The sequence below is a fragment of the Eschrichtius robustus genome, chromosome 3, assembly GCF_028021215.1.
Source record: "Eschrichtius robustus isolate mEscRob2 chromosome 3, mEscRob2.pri, whole genome shotgun sequence".
Taxonomy (NCBI): domain Eukaryota; kingdom Metazoa; phylum Chordata; class Mammalia; order Artiodactyla; family Eschrichtiidae; genus Eschrichtius; species Eschrichtius robustus.
Genome location: NC_090826.1, coordinates 154,388,303 through 154,403,499, shown reverse-complemented (window position 1 = coordinate 154,403,499; position 15,197 = coordinate 154,388,303). Strand labels below are relative to the sequence as shown.

Genomic DNA, 15,197 nt, shown 5'->3' with positions numbered 1-15,197 from the left:
TTCCGAAGGCCTCGTCCCCCTCTGCACCCCGGATGTCAGTGGCTGCTGAAGCCAGATCCCCACCAGCCAGAGACGTCCCCACGATTCCCCGCAGACCGGCCGGGACAGCCCCACCCCTGCTTCCGTCACACCTAGCCTCTGCCCAGCACCTTGTTCTGCCCTGGCTCCCGACCCCACCTCCGCCTCATAGACCCTCCACACCATCTGACCCTCTAACAAACACCGAGGCAGGTCAGCACGAAGATGTCCTTCCCGCTCACCAACCGTCAGCGGGGGAGGTGATGGCTGGGGCACAGTCTGGCTCTGAGGAGGGTCTCCTGTCCAGGGTTGTCCCGCGGGCCGGGCACCGCCTACCTAGCTGTCGAAGGCGGCGATGGCCACTGCCTGCAGGACGGCCTCCAGGCCGTGGAGCGCGAAGAGCATGGCGCTGAGGGCCGAGTCGGCCCACAGCACCAGGGTCTGCCAGAGCAGGAAGTAGATGGACAGCAGGGCACCGCCCACCGTGAGGACCAGGCTGGCGGCCAGCGGTACATCGGCTTCCATCAGGTTGCCCTTGGTGCCGAAGTATAACCGAATTGCTTCCAGAATGCCCATCAGAAAGAGCAGAGTCAGGTCGAGGACCAGGTAACTGTGAGGATAAGTGAAAACCTGATTTTTAAAAAAAATTTATTTTATTTATTTATTTATTTATGGCTGTGTTTGGTCTTCGTTTCTGTGCGAGGGCTTTCTCTAGTTGCGGCAAGCGGGAGCCACTCTTCATCGCGGTGCGTGGGCCTCTCACTATCGCGGCCTCTCTTGTTGCGGAGCACAGGCTCCAGACGCGCAGGCTCAGTAGTTGTGGCTCACGGGCCTAGTTGCTCCGCGGCATGTGGGATCTTCCCAGACCAGGGCTCGAACCCGTGTCCCCTGCATTGGCAGGCAGACTCTCAACTACTGCGCCACCAGGGAAGCCGGAAAACCTGACTTTTATATACGGCCAGCAGGAGCGTAGCTAGGAAATAGAGGGCATAGTACGTTCCACTCAGATAGAGCAGCATCTGAAGAGGGAGTGATGAGAGCTGGCCAGCGGTTAAGGACTCTCAGGCCCAGCAAATGACCCTGCCCGAGGGCACCCACCTGGGGAGGGTGGACAGGAGAGGTTGCTCTGCCACCTGTCCAGAGGCCCTGCAAACACGTGGGTCCAGCCCAGGCACCTTCGGGTGGCCACGGAGACCCGGCCGACGGCCCCCTGCCTGGCTTCCTTTGACACCCCTCCTGGTGTCACCACACCTGGCAGGGCTCCTGTGGGCTCCGGGGTGGGGCTGGGGCTTACCCCCAGGGGACATCCTAGCCTGGAGCAAGAGGACCAGGCACATCCTTGGTGACTGCAGGCAGGACGGCCTCGGCACCCCGGGCTTCCTCAGGTGGCATCACCCTGACCTAGGTCCCAGTTATAACACTGAGAGCAAAAAGTGACCTTTTTCACTTTCTTCAAAGAAAATGCCTTTCTCTCTTTTGGGGGGCAGTTAAATACCCACTAGCAACTTTCCTGAGCTCTGAACACTTCGTATTTGTTTATGCTGAAACAAGTCTGTAAGTTTTCCAAGTGAGGGGTTTTCGTGTTCCTGCCCCTCAGGGCCCGGAGGGAGTCAGGCAGCCATCCCTCGGCGTGGGGCTGAGCAGGAGGCACCAGTGGAGGAGGTTATATCAACTCTCTCCACCTGTTAGTGGACGCCCTTCCCACTCAGGTGGAATGACTACTCAAAACTTATAGGGAAGGTGGGGCTAGGGGCTGGGGGCTTAAAGCAGTAAAAAGCAGGAGCCAAGAGCCGACTTCAGGTGCCTGGGAGGTCTGGGTCTTGGGCTGACGGAGGGCCACAGGGATGCAGCAGCGGGATACCACCGTGGAGGAAGCTCTCCCTCGCCGCGAGGCCGCCATTTTGCCGCGCCCCACCCCGCGCCCCCGAGCAATATAGTTTGTAAAGGAATTTTGGGTCACTTATGCTTTAGTGGCTTAGTCCATGAATGTCTGGCCACTCTCTCTAACAGCAATGACCACTTTCAGCCCCATAGAGGAGAAGTTCCTCTGGTCTTCTCTCTGAGCAGACTCAGAGCATGCACCACCATGTCTAATATACCTGCTGGAACACCAGGCAAATCCTCAACCCCCACCCCACCCGAGGACCCAGCTCTCCTGGTGGGCCCACAGTCCCCTGCTCTGACATCATCCACTTCTTAATGTACCACACCTTACCTGGAGCCATGGGAACTGAAGCGCTGTTGTCTTTATTTTGTTTCAATTATGAAATCTACCACATGGGCAAAAGAGTGTTTAAAAAAATACGCATGTTCAGTGTCTCCCAGGAATCCATCACGGGAGTAAGGAAACAACACTACCAGCAACTTTGAAGTTACTCATGTGCCCCTCCCTAGTCCCACACCCTTCTAGCTAGACTTTGGTTAGTCATTCCCTCTTTTTTCTTATAGTCTTACCAACCGTGTGTATGTTCCTAAACAAGATACTATTTAGTCTAGTCTGTTTTGAAACTTAAATAAATAGAAACATACAGTGTGGTACCTTCTGTGGCCCACTTCTTATGCTCCACAGAGCTGTAACCCACTCATCTTCACTGCTGTACAGTATTCCATCATATGTGTATACCACAATTTATACATTCTGCTATTAATAGGCATTCGGGTTGCTTCCAGCTTTTGGCTAATGTGGACAATATTGCTATGAACACTTGAGCATGACTGTTGGTAAGTATGTGTAGAATTTGTCCAAGAGTGGACTTGATAGGATGTGGGGCATATGCAAATTCAGTTTTACTAGGTGCAGGCAAATATTTTTCCAAAGTGGTCGTACAGGTTTTCCCTCCCATTGCAAAGTTCACACTGCATTCCATCCCTACCTTTACTACACTATACTTTATACCAACCCAAGAGGTGCAAAATGGTATCTCATTATGGTTTAAACTTGCATTTCCATAATTACTCATTATTTTAGCATCTTTTCCTGTGTCATAAGCTATTTGTGTTCTTTTGTGAATAGAGTGAGTGTGCCTTGCCCATTTTTCTGTTGGGTTGTTTGTCTCTCTTATTGAAATGTAGGAGTTCTTTACATATTCTGAACACAAATCCTTTGATAGTTACAAGTTTGGCTATATTTTCTCCTAGTTTGAGGTTTGGCTTTTCATTCTTTTTAGGTATTGTTTAATGTAATCTTATACCCTTTATTGTTTGTGCTTCCTGTGTTGTTTAAGAAATCTTTCTTTAGTCCGAGGTCAGAAAGATATTTTCCTAGATTGTCATTTAAAATTTTTATAGTTCTTTTTCTTTACATCTTTAATCCTTCCGAAACTGACATTTAAGTATGCTGTGAGGTAGGATCCAAAATAATTTTTTTTCCATTTGGATAACCAGTTGTCCCAGCACCATTTATTGCATAATCTATCATTTTCATTTTGATACTAATAAATCAGGTTTCTATCTATGCATGGGTATCTTTCTCTGCCTTGATCTATTTTTTTACCCCTGCCACAGTAACTCACAGACTTAATTACTAAAGCTTTACAATATGTCTTGGTATATGGGAGGGTAAATCCTTCTATTATGTTTTCTGTTTCAGGAATGTCTTGGCTATTCTTAGCTCTTACTTTTCCATGTACATGTTAGAATCCTTTTGCCAAGTTCCATTAAAAATTCTGTTTAGGTTTTGACAAGAACTGCATTGAATATATAGGTCAATTTGGGGAGAATTGACATTTTTATGATATTGAGTCTCCCATTCTAAAAACATGGTATATCTCTTTATGTAGTTATTTCTTCTAAAACATATCTTAATAAAATTTTGTAATTTTCTTCTTAAAGATCTCATACATCTCTTATGATACTTATTCCTAGATTTTAAATTTTTGATAAATTTTATCCTTTTTAAAAATTAAATTTTGGACTTCCCTGGTGGTGCAGTGGTTGAGAATCCGCCTGCCAATGCAGGGGACACGGGTTTGAGCCCTGGTCCGGGAAGATCCCACATGCCATGGAGCAACTAAGCCCATGCGCCACAACTACTGAGCCTGCGCTCTAGAACCTGCGAGCCACAACTACTGAGCCCGTGTGCCACAACTACTGAAGCCCACGTGCCTAGAGCCCATGCTCCGCAACAAGAGAAGCCACCACAATGAGAAGCCCACGCACTGCAATGAAGAGTAGCCCCCTGCTCGCCATAACTAGAGAAAGCCTGCACCCAGCAACGAAAACCCAATGCAGCCAAAAAATAAAGAAATTTATTTAAGAAAAAAAAAATTTAAATTTTTTCACTAATTATTGCTAGTGTATAATAATGTCATTGATGTTTGGATATCAGTGTTGTACCCAGAAACTTTTCCAACCCTTTTATTAATTTCAGTGATTATTCTGCAGAAAGTTCCATGTAGACAATCATATCATCTCCATTAATGTTTTGTTTCTTACATTCCAAACCTTATGACTTTTTTTTCTTGTTGACTGTCCAGTACAGTGGTGAATAAAAACAGTAGCAGTGGGCATCTTTATTTTGTTTCTGGCCAGAAAGGAGATGTTTGCAACATTCATCCTTAAGTATGCTATTTATTGTAGGGTTCTTGTAGATGCCTTTTATAAGACAAAGGGAGTTTCCTTCTATTCCTAGTTTGCTGAGAGTTTTCAAGAGAAGGTCTGTGATGCAAAATAAATGAGTCACCAGTATGAAATGTACAGTGTCAATAACTATGTGGTATCTTTGTATGTTGACATATCATAACTAGAATTATCATGGTGATCATTTTGAAATGTATGGGAATATCGAATCACTATGTCATATAACAGGAACTAACTTAGTGTTGTAAGTCAATTATACTTCAGAAACACACAAACAAACTCATAGAAAAAGAGATCCGATTTGTGGTTACCAGAGGCAGGGATGGGGGAAGAGGGAATAGGATGAAGACAGCCAAAAGGTATAATCTTCCAATTATAAGATAAATAAGTACTGGGGATGTAATGAACAACATAATACATATAATTAATGCTGCTGAATGTTATATATGAAAGTTAAGAGACTAAACCCTGAGTTCTTATCACAAGGAAAATATTTTTTCTATTTCTTTAATTTTATATCTATATGAGATGATGGATATTCACTAAACTTACTATGATAATCATTTCATGATGTAAGTCAAATCATTATGTTGTACACCTTAAACTTATACAGTGCTGTATATCAATTATATCTCGTAAAACTGGAAGAAAAAATCTGAGGAATAAAGCTGAAACATTGTAAAGCTCTAGAAAATAAAAGAAGGGCTGTGAATTTTGTCAAATGGTTTTTATTTATAGTAACTTTTTGTTTTTATTCTGTTAACAAAGTAAATTACAGTCATCAGTTTTCCCCTGTGAAATTCATCTTGCATTCCTAGGGTAAATCCAACTGAGTTATGATAGATTACTGCTTTTGTACATTGCTGGATCTGGTTAATATTGTGTCTCATGTTTTTGCACTTATATATTGAGTAAGATGGGCCTGCATGTTTTCTTTCTCACATTCTAGGATGTCCTTGCCATCCCTTGCTGCCTTCCAGGCTTATAATAAACTGATTTGGGGTACCGAGGTTTTGCTAACCTCATAAAATGGGCTGGGGAGGTTCCCTCTCTCTACTCTCTGAAAGAGTTGTATTGAAGGACTTATCTGTTTGTTTTTCTTTTTTTAAAAAAATTAATTAGTTTATTTATTTTTGGCTGTGTTGGGTCTTCGTTGCTGCGCACAGGCTTTTCTCTAGTTGCGGCGAGTGGGGGCTACTCTTCATTGCGGTGCACAAGTTTCTCATTGCGGTGACTTCTCTTTGCTGAGCACGGGCTCTAGGCGCCTGGGCTTCAGTAGTTGTGGCTCGTGGGCTCTAGTGCACAGGTTCTGTAGTTGTGGTCCATGGGCTTAGCTGCTCCATGGCATGTGGGATCTTCCCGGACCAGGGCTCGAACCTGTGTCCCCTGCATTGGCAGGCGGATTCGTTTTTTTTCTTTTTTTTGCTCAGAACCATATATTTTATTGCTAGGAATATTTTTTATTCCATCTTTCACATAATCAATTCCATTTATTTATTCAACCAATAAAAAAGAATGATAATTACCAGCATTTCCCCTTTTATAAGGCTATTCAAATTGGAATCTACTTCTTTTTACCAAAAATTTTTACAATTTACAACTAAGGCTTGTGAACTTTTTTCAGGCATTTTATTTTTTTATTTTTATTTTTGAATTTTATTTATTGTTTTTCATACAGCAGGTTCTTATTAGTTATCTATTTTATACATATTAGTGTATATATGTCAATCCCAATCTCCCAATTTATCCCACCACAACCACCCCACCACCCCACTTTCCCCCCTTGGTGTCCATATGTTAGCTCTCTACATCTGTGTCTCTATTTCTGCCTTGCAAACTGGTGCACCTGTACCATTTTTCTAGATTCTACATATATGTGATAATATACAATATTTGTTTTTCTCTTTCTGACTTGCTTCACTCTGTATGACAGTCTCTAGGTCCATCCACATCTCTACAAGTGAACCAATTTCATCCCTTTTTAGGGCTGAGTAATATTCCATTGTGTATATGTACCACATCTTCTTTATCCATTCGTCTGGTGATGGGCATTTAGGTTGCTTCCAGGACGTGGCTATTGTAAATAGTGCTGCAATGAACATTGGGGTGCAGGTGTCTTTTTGAATTATGGTTTTCTCTGCGTATATGCCCAGTAGTGAGATTGCTGGATCATATGGTAATTCTATTTTTAGTTTTTTAAGGAACCTCCATATTGTTCTCCATAGTGGCTGTATCAATTTACATTCCCACCAACAGTGCAAGAGGGTTCCTTTTTCTCCACACCCACTCTAGCATTTGTTGTTTGTAGATGTTCTGATGATGCCAATTCTAACTGGTGTGAGGTGATACCTCATTGTAGTTTTGATTTGCATTTCTCTAATAATTAGTGATGTTGCACATCTTTTCATGTGCTTCTTGGCCATCTGTATGTCTTCTTTGGAGAAATGTCTATTTAGGTCTTCTGCCCATTTTTGGATTGGGTTGTTTGTTTCTTTAATATTGAGCTGAATGAGCTGTTTATCTATTTTGGAGATTAATTCTTTGTCCGTTGATTCGTTTGCAAATATTTTCTCCCATTCTGAGGGTTGTCTTTTCGTCTTGTTTATGGTTTCCTTTGCTGTGCAAAAGCTTTGAAGTTTCATTAGGTCCCATTTGTTTATTTTTGTTTTTACTCCCATTACTCTAGGAGGTAGATCCAAAAAGATCTTGCTGTGATTTATGTCAAAGAGTGTTCTTCCTATGTTTCCTCTAAGAGTTTTGTAGTGTCTGGTCTTACATTTAGGTCTCAAATCCATTTTGAGTTTATTTTTGTGTATGGTGTTAGGGAGTATTCTAATTTCATTCTTTTACATGGAGCTGTCCAGTTTTCCCAGCACCACTTATTGAAGAGACTGTCTTTTCTCCATTGTATATCTTTGCCTCCTTTGTCATAGATTAGTTGACCATAGGTGCGTGGGTTTATCTCTGGGCTTTCTATCTTGTTCCATTGATCTATGTTTCTGTTTTTGTGCCAGTACCATATTGTCTTGATTACTGTAGCTTTGTAGTATAGTCTGAAGTCAGGGAGTCTGATTCCTCCAGCTCCATTTCTTTCCCTCAAGACTGCTTTGGCTATTCGGGGTCTTTTGTGCCTCCATACAAATTATAAGATGATTTGTTCTAGTTCTATAAAAAATGCCATTGGTAATTTGATAGGGATGGCATTGAATCTGTAGATTGCTTTGGGTAGTATAGTCATTTTCACAATATTGATTCTTCCAATCCAAGAACATGGTATATCTCTCCATCTGTTGGTATCATCTTTAATTTCTTTCATCAGTGTCTTATAGTTTTCTGCATACAGGTCTTTTGTCTCCCTAGGTAGGTTTATTCCTAGGTATTTTATTCTTTTTGTTGCACTAAAAGATTTTTCATCATTAGTGTATAGGAATGCAAGAGATTTCTGTGCATTAATTTTGTATCCTGCAACTTTGCCAAATTCATTGATTAGCTCTAGTAGTTTTCTGGTGGCATTTTTAGGATTCTCTATGTATAGTATCATGTCATCTGCAAACAGTGACAGTTTTACTTCTTCTTTTCCAGTTTGTATTCCTTTTATTTCTTTTTCTTCTCTGATTGCCGTGGCTAGGGCTTCCAAAACTATGTTGAATAATACTGGTGACAGTGGACATCCTTGTCTCGTTCCTGATCTTAGAGGAAATGCTTTCAGTTTTTCACCATTGAGAATGATGTTTGCTGTGGGTTTGTCATATATGGCCTTTATTATGTTGAGGTAGGTTCCCCCTATGCCCACTTTCTGGAGAGTTTTTATCATAAATGGGTGTTGAATTTTGTCAAAAGCTTTTTCTGCTTCTATTGAGATGATCATATGGTTTTTATTCTTCAATTTGTTAATATGGTGTATCACACTGATTAATTTGCATATATTGAAGAATCCTTGCATCCCTGGGATAAATCCCACTTGATCGTGGCGTATGATCATTTTAATGTGTTGTTGGATTCTGTTTGCTAGTATTTTGTTGAGGATTTTTGCATCTATATTCATCAGTGATATTGGTCTGTAATTTTCATTTTTTGTAGTATCTTTGTCTGGTTTTGGTATCAGGGTGATGGTGGCCTCATAGAATGAGTTTTGGGGTGTTCCTTCCTCCGCAATTTTTTGGAAGAGTTTGAGAAGGATGGGTGTTAGCTCTTCTCTAAATGTTTGATAGAATTCACCTGTGAAGCCATCTGGTCCTGGACTTTTGTTTGTTGGAAGATTTTTAATCACGGTTTCAATTTCATTACCTGTGATTGGTCTGTTCATATTTTCTATTTCTTCCTGGTTCAGTCTTGGAAGGTTATACCTTTCTCAGCATTTGTCCATTTCTTCCAGGTTGTCCATTTTATTGGCATAGAGTTGCTTGTAGTAGTCTCTTAGGATGCTTTGTATTTCTGCAGTGTCTGTTGTAACTTCTCCTTTTTCATTTCTAATTTTATTGATTTGAGTCCTCTCCCTCTTTTTCTTGATGAGTCTGGCTAATGGCTTATCAATTTTGTTTATCTTCTCAAAGAACCAACTTTTAGCTTTATTGATGTTTGCTATTGTTTTCTTTGTTTCTATTTCATTTATTTCTGCTCTGATCTTTATGATTTCTTTCCTTCTGCTAACTTTGGGTTTTGTTTGTTCTTCTTTCTCTAGTTCCTTTAGGTGTAAGGTTAGATTGTTTATTTGAGATTTTTTTGTTTCTTGAGGTAGGCTTGTATAGCTATAAACTTCCCTCTTAGAACTGCTTTTGGTTCATCCCATAGGTTTTGTTTGTTTGTTTGTTTGTTTGTTTTTTTATACTGCAGGTTCTTATTAGGCATCAATTTTATACACATCAGTGTATACATGTCAATCCCAATCGCCCAATTCAGCACACCACCATCCCCACCCCACCGCAGTTTTCCCCCCTTGGTGTCCATATGTCCATTCTCTACATCTGTGTCTCAACTTCTGCCCTGCAAACCGGCTCATCTGTACCATTTTTCTAGGTTCCACATACATGCATTAATATACGATATTTGTTTTTCTCTCTCTGACCCACCCCACTCTGTATGACAGTCTCTAGATCCATCCACTTCTCAACAAATGACTCAATTTCGTTCCTTTTTATGGCTGAGTAATATTCCATTGTATATATGTACCACAACTGCTTTATCCATTCGTCTGTCGATGGGCACTTAGGTTGCTTCCATGACCTTGCTACTGTAAATAGTGCTGCAATGAACATTCGGGTGCATGTGTCTTTTTGAATTACGGTTTTCTCTGGGTATATGCTCAGTAGTGGGATTGCTGGGTCATATGGTAATTCTATTTTTAGTTTTTCAAGGAACCTCCATATTGTTCTCCATAGTGGCTGTATCAATTCACATTCCCACCAACAGTGCAAGAGGGTTCCCTTTTCTCCACACCCTCTCCAGCATTTGTTGTTTGTAGATTTTCTGATGATGCCCATTCTAACAGGAGTGAGGTGATACCTCATTGTAGTTTGGATTTGCATTTCTCTAATAATTAGCAATGTTGAGCATCTTTTCATGTGCTTCGTGGCCGTCTGTATGTCTTCTTTGGAGAAATGTCCACTTAGGTCTTCTGCCCATTTTTGGATTGGGGTGTTTGTTTCTTTGATATTGAGCTGAATGAGCTGTTTATATATTTTGGAGATTAATCCTTTGTCCGTTGATTCGTTTGCAAATATTTTCTCCCATTCCGAGGGTTGTCTTTTCGTCTTGTTTATGGTTTCCTTTGCTGTGCAAAAGCTTTGAAGTTTCATTAGGTCCCATTTGTTTCTTTTTGTTTTTATTTCCATTACTCTAGGAGGTGGATCAAAAAAGATCTTGCTGTGATTTATGTCAGAGTGTTCTTCCTATGTTTTCCTCTAAGAGTTTTATAGTGTCCAGTCTTATATTTAGGTCTCTAATCCATTTTGAATTTATTTTTGTGTATGGTGTTAGGGAGTATTCTAATTTCATTCTTTTACATGTAGCTGTCCAGTTTACCCAGCACCACTTATTGAAGAGACTGTCTTTTCTCCATTGTATATCTTTGCCTCCTTTGTCATAGATTAGTTGACCATAGGTGCGTGGGTTAATCTCTGGGCTTTCTATCTTGTTCCATTGATCTATGTTTCTGTTTTTGTGCCAGTACCATATTGTCTTGATTACTGTAGCTTTGTAGTATAGTCTGAAGTCAGGGAGTCTGATTCCTCCAGCTCCATTTCTTTCCCTCAAGACTGCTTTGGCTATTCGGGGTCTTTTGTGACTCCATACAAATTTTAAGATGATTTGTTCTAGCTCCGTAAAAAATACCATTGGTAATTTGATAGGGATTGCATTGAATCTGTATATTGCTTTGGGTAGTATACTCATTTTCACAATGTTGATTCTTCCAATCCAAGAACATGGTCTATCTCTCCATCTGTTGGTATCACCTTTAATTTCTTTCATCAGTGTCTTATAGTTTTCTGCATACAGGTCTTTTGTCTCCCTAGGTAGGTTTATTCCTAGGTATTTTATTCTTTTTGTTGCAATGGTAAATGGGAGTGTTTCCATAATTTCTCTTTCAGATTTTTCATCATTAGTGTATAGGAATGCAAGACATTTCTGTGCATTCATTTTGTATCCTGCAACTTTACCATATTCATGCATTAGCTCTAGCAGTTTTCTGGTGGCAGTTTTAGGATTCTCTATGTATAGTATCATGTCATCCGCAAACAGTGACAGTTTTACTTCTTCTTTTCCAATTTGTATTCCTTTTATTTCTTTTTCTTCTCTGATTGCCGTGGCTAGGACTTCCAGAACTATGTTGAATAATAGTGGTGAGAGTGAACATCCTTGTCTCGTTCCTGATCTTAGAAGAAATGCTTTCAGTTTTTCACCATTGAGAATGATGTTTGCTGTGGGTTTGTCACATATGGCCTTTATTACGTTGAGGTAGGTTCCCTCTATGCCCACTTTCTGGAGAGTTTTTATCATAAATGGGTGTTGAATTTTGTCAATAGCTTTTTCTGCATCTATTGAGATGATCATATGGTTTTTATTCTTCAATTTGTTAATATGGTGTATCACATTGATTGACTTGCGTATATTGAAGAATACTTGCATCCCTGGGATAAATCCCACTTGATCGTGGTGTATGATCCTTTTAATGTGTTGTTGGATTCTGTTTGCTAGTATTTTGTTGAGGATTTTTGCATCTATATTCATCAGTGATATTGGTCTGTAATTTTCTTTTTTTGTAGTGTCTTTGGTTTTGGTATCAGGGTTATGGTGGCCTCATAGAATGAGTTTGGGAGTGTTCCTTCCTCTGCAATTTTTTGGAAGAGTTTGAGAAGGATAGGTGTTAGCTCTTCTCTAAATGTTTGATAGAATTCACCTGTGAAGCCATCTGGTCCTGGACTTTTGTTTGTTGGAAGATTTTTAATCACAGTTTCAATTTCATTACTTGTGATTGGTCTGTTCATATTTTCTGTTTCTTCCTGGTTCAGTCTTGGAAGGTTATACCTTTCTAAAAATGTGTCCATTTCTTCCAGGTTGTCCATTTTATTGGCATAGAGTTGCTTGTAGTAGTCTCTTAGGATGCTTTGTATTTCTGCAGTGTCTGTTGTAACTTCTCCTTTTTCATTTCTAATTTTATTGATTTGAGTCCTCTCCCTCTTTTTCTTGATGAGTCTGGCTAATGGCTTATCAATTTTGTTTATCTTCTCAAAGAACCAACTTTTAGTTTTATTGATCTTTGCTATTGTTTTCTTTGTTTCTATTTCATTTATTTCTGCTCTGATCTTTATGATTTCTTTCCTTCTGCTAACTTTGGGTTTTCTTTGTTCTTCTTTCTCTAGTTTCTTTAGGTGTAAGGTTAGATTGTTTACTTGAGATTTTTCTTGTTTCTTGAGATAGGCTTGTATAGCTATAAACTTCCCGCTTAGAACTGCTTTTGCTGCATCCCATAGGTTTTGGGTCGTCGTGTTTTCATTGTCATTTGTCTCTAGGTATTTTTTGATTTCCTCTTTGATTTCTTCAGTGATCTCTTGGTTATTTAGTAACGTATTGTTTAGCCTCCATGTGTTTGTCTGTTTTACGTTTTTTTCCCTGTAATTCATTTCTAATCTCATAGTGTTGTGGTCCGAAAAGATGCTTGATATGATTTCAATTTTCTTAAATTTACTGAGGCTTGATTTGTGACCCAAGATGTGATCTATCCTGGAGAATGTTCCATGCGCACTTGAGAAGAACGTGTAATCTGCTGTTTTTGGATGGAATGTCTTATATATATCAATTAAGTCTAACTAGTCTATTGTGTCATTTAAAGCTTCTGTGTCCTTATTCATTTTCATTTTGGATGATCTGTCCATTGGTGTAAGTGAGGTGTTAAAGTCCCCCACTATTATTGTGTTACTGTCAGTCTCCTCTTTTATAGCTGTTAGCAGTTGCCTTATGTATTGAGGTGCTCCTATGTTGGGTGCATATATATTTATAATTGTTATATCTTCTTCTTGGATTGATCCCTTGATCATTATGTATTGTCCTTCCTTGTCTCTTGTAACATTCTTTATTTTAAAGTCTATTTTATCTGATATGAGTATAGCTACTCCTGCTTTCTTTTGATTTCCATTTGCATGGAATATCTTTTTCCATCCCCTCACTTTCAGTCTGTATGTGTCCCTAGGTCTGAAGTGGGTCTCTTGTAGATAGCATATATATGGGTCTTGTTTTTGTATCCATTCAGCAAGCCTGTGTCTTTTGGTTGGAGCATTTAATCCGTTCACGTTTAAGGTAATTATCGATATGTATGTTCCTATGACCATTTTCTTAATTGTTTTGGGTTTGTTTTTGTAGGTCCTTTTCTTCTCTTGTGTTTCCCACTTAGAGAAGTTCCTTTAGCATTTGTTGTAGAGTTGGTTTGGTGATGCTGAATTCTCTTAGCTTTTGCTTGTCTGTAAAGCTTTTGATTTCTCCATCAAATCTGAATGAGATCCTTGCCGGGTAGAGTAATCTTGGTTGTAGGTTATTCCCTTTCATCACTTTAAGTATATCATGCCACGCCCTTCTGGCTTGTAGAGTTTCTGCTGAGAAATCAGCTGTTAACCTTATGGGAGTTCCCTTGTATGTTATTTGTTGTTTTTCCCTTGCTGCTTTCAATAATTTTTCTTTGTTTTTAATTTTTGCCAATTTGATTACTATGTGTCTCGGCGTGTTTCTCCTTGGGTTTATCCTGCATGGGTCTCGCTGCGCTTCCTAGACTTGGGTGGCTATTTCCTTTCCCCTGTTAGGGAAGTTTCCGACTATCATCTCTTCAAATATTTTCTCTGGTCCTTTCTCTCTCTCTTCTCCTTCTGGGACCCCTATAATGTGAATGTTGTTGTGTTTAATGTTGCACCAGAGGTCTCTTAGGCTGTCTTCATTTCTTTTCATTCTTTTTTCTTTAGCCTGTTCCATAGCAGTGAATTCCACCATTCTGTCTTCCAGGTCACTTATCCGTTCTTCTGCCTCAGTTATTCTGCTATTGATTCCTTCTAGTGTAGTTTTCATTTCAGTTATTGTATTGTTCATCTCTGTTTGTTTGTTCTTTAATTCTTCTAGGTCTTTGTTAAACATTTCTTGCATCTTCTCGATCTTTTCCTCCATTCTTATTCCGAGGTCCTGGATCATCTTCACTATCATTATTCTGAAATCTTTTTCTGGAAGGTTGCCTATCTCCACTTCATTTAGTTGTTTTTCTGGGGTTTTATCTTGTTCCTTCATCTGGTATATAGCCCTCTGCCTTTTCATCTTGTCTATCTTTCTGTTAATGTGGTTTTTGTTCCAGAGGCTGCAGGATTGTAGTTTTTCTTGCTTCTGCTGTCTACCCTCTGGTCTTTGAGGCTATCTAAGAGGCTTGATGGGAGGTTCTCGTGGTGGATAGAGCTGACTGTTGCTGTGGTGGTTGGAGCTCAGTTGGCAGGTGGATTCTTAACCACTGTTCCACCAGGGAAGTCCCTTATCTGTTTCTTGAATGTTTGGGAGCAGTTCCTAGGAATGCTGCCTTGGTTCCATGCTTTTGTTGAGGATGATTTATAACTGCTGATTCAATGTCTCTTTGTGGTTACAGGACCATTGCATTTTCTAATTTTCCTTGAGTAGATTGAGGGCTGAAACTCCCTGGGCCAAAGATTCTCCCCTTCCTCCCCAATGGATATAAGGGTTATAGCTGGTGGCACTGGAGCTTGCCTTTGTTTTACTCAGAACTCAGTATCCTTGTGCTCCTGGGTAGAGCCCTTATTTGAGATAAAGTCAGGGAGGGTGGTGGTTCTCTCTTCTTCCCATATGTCCCTCCCAAGTGGCCCTGGAGAGGGTTGCGTCAGGCTGTAAACCCACAATTTTCTCAGAGATCACTGGGGTGGACTCAGATTTTTGAAAGTCTCACGGACAGTTATGAACCTCCTGAAAATGTTGTTCATCTAGAGGCGCCATCCTTATAACCTCCCAGTAAGGGAGTTCTCAGATACACCCAAGAATGTCCAGGGAGTTCAGGCTCAACGAACCAGCCTCCTCCATGCCTCTCTGCCTCCTTCCTCTGCCCTGATCCCCACCCCCATCCCACA

General features: G+C 40.4%; 1 protein-coding gene across 1 annotated transcript; it reads right to left on the bottom strand.

The window, feature by feature from the left end:
- Positions 1-354: 354 nt before the first annotated feature.
- Positions 355-1,918, bottom strand: LOC137761531 (transmembrane protein 80-like). Its single transcript, XM_068538460.1, has 3 exons — positions 1,880-1,918; positions 960-1,058; positions 355-648 (listed from the first exon to the last, which is right to left on the bottom strand). The coding sequence occupies exons 1-3, from the start codon at positions 1,916-1,918 to the stop codon at positions 355-357; spliced, it is 432 nt and encodes a 143-aa protein (XP_068394561.1).
- Positions 1,919-15,197: the final 13,279 nt, after the last annotated feature.

Excerpts from the sequence above, each read along its gene's own strand:
- LOC137761531 (XM_068538460.1), bottom strand. The coding sequence starts at position 1,918 with ATGGCGGCCTCGCGGCGAGGGAGAGCTTCCTCCACGGTG. Across the intron at positions 1,059-1,879 it reads GGAGAGCTTCCTCCACGGTG|CTCTCATCACTCCCTCTTCA; the intron begins GTATCCCGCTGC and ends ACCGCTGGCCAG. Across the intron at positions 649-959 it reads TGGCCGTATATAAAAGTCAG|GTTTTCACTTATCCTCACAG; the intron begins GTTTTCCGGCTT and ends TTTAAAAATCAG.